The sequence below is a fragment of the Hemibagrus wyckioides genome, linkage group LG29 (assembly GCF_019097595.1).
Source record: "Hemibagrus wyckioides isolate EC202008001 linkage group LG29, SWU_Hwy_1.0, whole genome shotgun sequence".
In the NCBI taxonomy this organism is placed as follows: domain Eukaryota; kingdom Metazoa; phylum Chordata; class Actinopteri; order Siluriformes; family Bagridae; genus Hemibagrus; species Hemibagrus wyckioides.
The window spans coordinates 4802337-4809198 of NC_080738.1; the positions used below are offsets into that span (position 1 = coordinate 4802337).

Here is a 6862-nt window from a genome sequence, read left to right on the forward strand (position 1 = left end):
CGGTGTGTGTGTGTGTGTGTGTGTGTGTGTACCTGTAACAGCAGTGTTGTTGTATAGACTCTATGTACTCTCGGTGTGTGTGTGTGTGTGTGTGTGTGTACCTGTAACAGCAGTGTTGTTGTATAGACTCTATGTACTCTCGGTGTGTGTGTGTGTGTGTGTGTACCTGTAACAGCAGTGTTGTTGTATAGACTCTATGTACTCTCGGTGTGTGTGTGTGTGTGTGTGTGTGTGTGTACCTGTAACAGCAGTGTTGTTGTATAGACTCTATGTACTCTCGGTGTGTGTGTGTGTGTGTGTGTGTGTGTGTGTACCTGTAACAGCAGTGTTGTTGTATAGACTCTATGTACTCTCGGTGTGTGTGTGTGTGTACCTGTAACAGCAGTGTTGTTGTATAGACTCTATGTACTCTCGGTGTGTGTGTGTGTGTGTGTGTGTGTGTACCTGTAACAGCAGTGTTGTTGTATAGACTCTATGTACTCTCGGTGTGTGTGTGTGTGTGTGTGTGTGTGTGTACCTGTAACAGCAGTGTTGTTGTATAGACTCTATGTACTCTCGGTGTGTGTGTGTGTGTGTGTGTGTACCTGTAACAGCAGTGTTGTTGTATAGACTCTATGTACTCTCGGTGTGTGTGTGTGTGTGTGTGTGTGTGTACCTGTAACAGCAGTGTTGTTGTATAGACTATGTACTCTCGGTGTGTGTGTGTGTGTGTGTGTGTGTACCTGTAACAGCAGTGTTGTTGTATAGCCTCTATGTACTCTCGGTGTGTGTGTGTGTGTGTGTGTGTGTACCTGTAACAGCAGTGTTGTTGTATAGACTCTATGTACTCTCGGTGTGTGTGTGTGTGTGTGTGTGTACCTGTAACAGCAGTGTTGTTGTATAGACTCTATGTACTCTCGGTGTGTGTGTGTGTGTGTGTGTGTGTACCTGTAACAGCAGTGTTGTTGTATAGACTATGTACTCTCGGTGTGTGTGTGTGTGTGTGTACCTGTAACAGCAGTGTTGTTGTATAGACTCTATGTACTCTCGGTGTGTGTGTGTGTGTGTGTGTGTACCTGTAACAGCAGTGTTGTTGTATAGACTCTATGTACTCTCGGTGTGTGTGTGTGTGTGTACCTGTAACAGCAGTGTTGTTGTATAGCCTCTATGTACTCTCGGTGTGTGTGTGTGTGTGTGTGTACCTGTAACAGCAGTGTTGTTGTATAGACTCTATGTACTCTCGGTGTGTGTGTGTGTGTGTGTGTGTGTGTGTGTGTACCTGTAACAGCAGTGTTGTTGTATAGACTCTATGTACTCTCGGTGTGTGTGTGTGTGTGTGTGTGTGTGTACCTGTAACAGCAGTGTTGTTGTATAGACTCTATGTACTCTCGGTGTGTGTGTGTGTACCTGTAACAGCAGTGTTGTTGTATAGACTATGTACTCTCGGTGTGTGTGTGTGTGTGTGTGTACCTGTAACAGCAGTGTTGTTGTATAGACTCTATGTACTCTCGGTGTGTGTGTGTGTGTGTGTGTGTACCTGTAACAGCAGTGTTGTTGTATAGACTCTATGTACTCTCGGTGTGTGTGTGTGTGTGTGTGTGTACCTGTAACAGCAGTGTTGTTGTATAGCCTCTATGTACTCTCGGTGTGTGTGTGTGTGTGTGTGTGTGTGTACCTGTAACAGCAGTGTTGTTGTATAGCCTCTATGTACTCTCGGTGTGTGTGTGTGTGTGTGTACCTGTAACAGCAGTGTTGTTGTATAGACTCTATGTACTCTCGGTGTGTGTGTGTGTGTGTGTGTGTGTGTGTACCTGTAACAGCAGTGTTGTTGTATAGACTCTATGTACTCTCGGTGTGTGTGTGTGTACCTGTAACAGCAGTGTTGTTGTATAGACTATGTACTCTCGGTGTGTGTGTGTGTGTGTGTACCTGTAACAGCAGTGTTGTTGTATAGACTCTATGTACTCTCGGTGTGTGTGTGTGTGTGTGTACCTGTAACAGCAGTGTTGTTGTATAGACTATGTACTCTCGGTGTGTGTGTGTGTGTGTGTGTACCTGTAACAGCAGTGTTGTTGTATAGACTCTATGTACTCTCGGTGTGTGTGTGTGTGTGTGTGTGTACCTGTAACAGCAGTGTTGTTGTATAGACTATGTACTCTCGGTGTGTGTGTGTGTGTGTGTGTACCTGTAACAGCAGTGTTGTTGTATAGACTCTATGTACTCTCGGTGTGTGTGTGTGTGTGTGTGTACCTGTAACAGCAGTGTTGTTGTATAGACTCTATGTACTCTCGGTGTGTGTGTGTGTGTGTGTGTGTGTACCTGTAACAGCAGTGTTGTTGTATAGCCTCTATGTACTCTCGGTGTGTGTGTGTGTGTGTGTACCTGTAACAGCAGTGTTGTTGTATAGACTATGTACTCTCGGTGTGTGTGTGTGTGTGTGTGTGTACCTGTAACAGCAGTGTTGTTGTATAGACTATGTACTCTCGGTGTGTGTGTGTGTGTGTGTACCTGTAACAGCAGTGTTGTTGTATAGACTCTATGTACTCTCGGTGTGTGTGTGTGTGTGTGTACCTGTAACAGCAGTGTTGTTGTATAGACTCTATGTACTCTCGGTGTGTGTGTGTGTGTACCTGTAACAGCAGTGTTGTTGTATAGCCTCTATGTACTCTCGGTGTGTGTGTGTGTGTGTGTGTGTGTGTGTGTGTGTACCTGTAACAGCAGTGTTGTTGTATAGCCTCTATGTACTCTCGGTGTGTGTGTGTGTGTGTGTGTGTGTGTGTGTGTGTGTGTGTGTGTGTACCTGTAACAGCAGTGTTGTTGTATAGCCTCTATGTACTCTCGGTGTGTGTGTGTGTGTGTGTGTGTGTGTGTGTACCTGTAACAGCAGTGTTGTTGTATAGCCTCTATGTACTCTCGGTGTGTGTCCTGATACGGGTCTTTGAGCAGGGCGCTCTGGGACGCAGCTTCAGTGTTCCATGACTCCGCCCACGGCTCCAGATTCTCCTCTATAGCTGCAGCGATACCTTTATCATGGGGGGAGATGATCTGAGCACCGTTCTCCCAGTACACCTAACACACACACACACACACACACACACACACACAGTCATTTAGTCTGGAATATGTGAATGACTTCAGCTTCAGTCAAATTAAATCCAGATAAAATTCTTTACCTTGTAACCGTTGTCCTGTTTGGGGTTGTGAGACGCCGTCACCATGATTCCAGCACAGAGACCCAGATGAGATACAGTGAAAGGCTGAGAGAGAGAGAGAGAGAGAGAGAGAGAGAGATTCAGATGAATGAGGCGGTAAAGCTGCATGTGACACTGTGACATCATTAATCGTGAAATCTTTAAGTGTTTATGTGGAGTGTGTGTGTGTGTGTTTGTGAGAGACTGTGTGTGTGTCTGTGTGCTACACTATTCACTACATATGTTGTGTGTGTGTGTGAGTGAGTGTGTGTGAGTGCTACACTACTCACCACGTATGGTGTGGGAGTGAAGACAGAGAAGAGGTGAACAGGAACTCCTCGGCTGATGAACACGGCCGCTGCCAGGGAGGCGAAGCGCTTGCTGCTGGCGTCGCTGGGGACGTGCTGACGAGCATCGAACCCGATCACCACACCACGCTGCTTCAGGTCCTCAAAACACTGCTCCAGGTAGTGACAGAACCCCTACAGAGAGAGAGAGACAGAGAGAGAGACAGAGAGAGAGACAGAGAGAGAGACAGAGAGAGAGAGAGAGAGAGAGAGAGAGAGAGAGACAGGGAGAGAGAGAGAGAGAGAGACAGGGAGAGAGAGCGAGAGAGACAGGGAGAGAGAGCGAGAGAGACAGGGAGAGAGAGCGAGAGAGAGAGACAGAGAGAGAGAGAGACAGGAAGAGAGAGAGACAGGAAGAGAGAGAGACAGGAAGAGAGAGAGAGAGACAGAGAGATGTCTCATGTATAAACGTATTAAGATTAAGTGCAGCTTGGTGTAAGATTTCTGGGCGGAGTCTCGAGGATGACTAAGTTTCTCGCAGCTGATGTCTCATCAGTGATAAAGTCCTCAGGATGAGACGTACTGTCCCGCCCTGAAGGAATAAACACTACAACATGTTCTGGGAGAGACCAACAGTTTTAACCACATAATCATCATCATCATCATATTAAGTGGGCGTGGCCTGGAGGGCTGTGTGACCTCGAGCTGCAGCAGTGTGTTTATTTATGTTTGTGTTTATTCGTCCAGTCGTGATGGTGAGTCTCACCTGAGTGGTCTGTATGATGGTGAGGTCGTTCATGCGCGACACGCCGGGCCCCATGGCGGCTCTCAGTCCAGCCGTCCCGAACTCCATCCGCGCGCCGAAGCACTTGCGCAGCTCAGCTACGTTCCCCGCCTTCACCATCTCGCGCACGCTCGCCGCCGTCTTGCCGTTCTGTTTGGAGAAAGTTTTCAGTGCACACATGAATCAAATCTACGAGTCTGACAAAGATCAGACATTTCGAATTTCATTTAAGGATCATTTGAAGCTTTATTTAAAGAACTAACAGCAGTTTTGTGCGTTTTTAGCCGGCTTGATTTCCATCATGTGAGGTTCACGTGGGAGTTTCCTTTTCCTCTCCTCTACACGTAGACGTATAAAGTGACAATGATCTTTACCAGACTGAATGACACACACACACACACACATACACCCACACACAACTCCAATTAAGCCTAAATCATCAGACTTCCTTTGCTAATCAGTTCCCATACGTTTAGACTCTGAATGAGTTTCACGTGTCAGGTCACGTCACTTCAGTTACTACAATGAGTTTCTCTGTAGGTCCTGAGTCTGATCACATGACCTTCTCTGTATGTGTCTCAAGGTAGACCGAAGCTGCGTCCCAAATGACACACTGCACACTCTAAACTACACCACACACACACACACACACACACACACACACTACACTACACACACACTCTACATTACACACACACACACACTCTACACTACACTCTAGTGTAAGAATTTTAGTAGCTTTAGGAGGTGAATATTTGAAACGTCCAGATAACGTGAGCTCATTTAAGACGTCTCGTCCACAGGAGACCCGTCGGCCACCTTGAATGTTTTCTATTCTGTCCAGCATCAGCACCTGGAAGCCCCGCCCCTTTTCCTTTCCGGCTGAGTAAGCAAATCTGTGAGAGTTAAGTGCACACTCCATACACACCATTTACACTACACAGTAGCGTGTGATTTGGGACACACCTCTGGACATTGCGAGTCTGATTGCTTCAGAAATTATTAGAGTAATGCTTACTAATTGAAGAAAACATACAGCCTTTAATATTTATCTTTATTATTATTTAATTATTTTTTACAGCTAAAGCTTGAAAAAGCTCAAGTTATGCAAATTAATGCAAATTTTCAGAGACACAGGTCAGTTTTTTTGTTCTCTTTCTAAATCAGTAACAATGAAAATTTTAGTCAAGTTGACATCAAATGAATCGGTTCATCTAATTGATTCATCAGACGAATCGGTTCGCTCTTGAATCGGTTCAAACTGATTGGTCAAAAAAAGAATCGGTTCAAAAAGAACGATTCGTTCAGGAGTCGCACATCACTGTACTACATTTAAACACACCGGTCAGGGTTAATTTATTCACTAATCATTAACCAATTAGCTATTACGTTCATTTAAAGACGAAATATAAAGTAGAAATTTGGTTTTGAGCAACTTTGAATCATCATTCGTCATTTGAAGGAAGAAACTCGAGTCAAATGAGAACTTCCTGTGTGTGTGTTTGTGAGAGAGAGATAAGCTTTAACAAAGTTATAAATATTTCACTTTGAAGACTTGGGAATGATTTAACTCTCTTTTAAACTTTAAGTGCCGAAGTAAATCACTAAAACGCGAGCAAATCAGTAACTTTCATTGAACTGATAGTTAGCTAACAAGCTGCAGTTGTAGTCCGCATCCTAAATCCATCCGCGTTATAAACTAGTGCACTAAACAGAGTGTAAGTCTCCATTAAGTCATGCCCTATGTAGGACCCCTACACAGGCAGCGCGGAGTGGTTTGAGATCCAGCCTCGCTCACACCAGCTAGCAGGTACATCTGTTCAGACTAGCAAGCGTGTGCTTAAATGTCACTTATTTTAAACCTCCTTACCTTGTCATACTCTAACCACTGTTTAACGGCGTTGTCCAGAGTAACATCTCCGGTACTTTCTACTCCGTTTTCCGCCATTTTTCCTCTCTAATCTGATTCAACACTCACACATCTGCCGCTGTGCCGTGGCTTATGAACAGCTCGCGTACGCTCCAACTCCGGCGTGATACCAAACGGCGCCGATTCTAGCCACAAAGTGCACTTCGTAGGGTGTACAACCTATCAACTAAAAGCACTACATAGTGCACTAATGCAGGAGCCGAGAAGCCGTTTGGAATTCAGCCTCTGTGATGATGACGCGATACAGTGGGGCGCTGAAGCTGCGATGTGATTGGCTAGTGCAAAGTAGTTCGTAAAATAAAACGAAATACGTTTGTTTTTAATAATCGAATTATATTATATATTTTTTTTAATAATAATAATAAATATTTTGTTTTGAATATATATAATTATATTAAAAATAAATAAATAAAATACGCTACTATATACACTTATAGCAAAATTGCTAACTGACTAGCATTCAGCTAGTTTAGAAACACCTCAAACTGACCATCAGACTTATTATTATTATTATTATTATTATTATTATTCTGCCATCTCAAATAGCTAACTGACTCAAAATGTCCAAAAATTCCACAGAGAGTTCAAAAGATGATTGAAAACTTGTGGTCAGAAATGTGTACAAAAGTCTAACACATGAGACGCTCCATCTGTGGTCATCTGTGGCCTGAAAAAACCTCCTGGGGTTTAA

The 6862-nt window shown here is 44.2% G+C and overlaps 1 protein-coding gene across 1 annotated transcript in view; it reads right to left on the reverse strand.

Annotated features, from left to right (window-relative positions):
• The window catches only part of pgm2 (phosphoglucomutase 2), a 20878-nt gene extending 14594 nt beyond the window's left edge, over window positions 1-6284 (reverse strand). The window contains exons 1-5 of the mRNA XM_058384879.1: window positions 6112-6284; window positions 4224-4391; window positions 3461-3652; window positions 3153-3236; window positions 2855-3048 (exon numbers count right to left, since the gene is read on the reverse strand). Coding sequence (XP_058240862.1) covers window positions 2855-3048; window positions 3153-3236; window positions 3461-3652; window positions 4224-4391; window positions 6112-6189 — 716 coding nt within the window. The 5' untranslated portion in view covers window positions 6190-6284. The remainder of the gene's footprint in view (window positions 1-2854; window positions 3049-3152; window positions 3237-3460; window positions 3653-4223; window positions 4392-6111) is intronic.
• Between the last annotated feature and the right edge of the window lie 578 nt (window positions 6285-6862).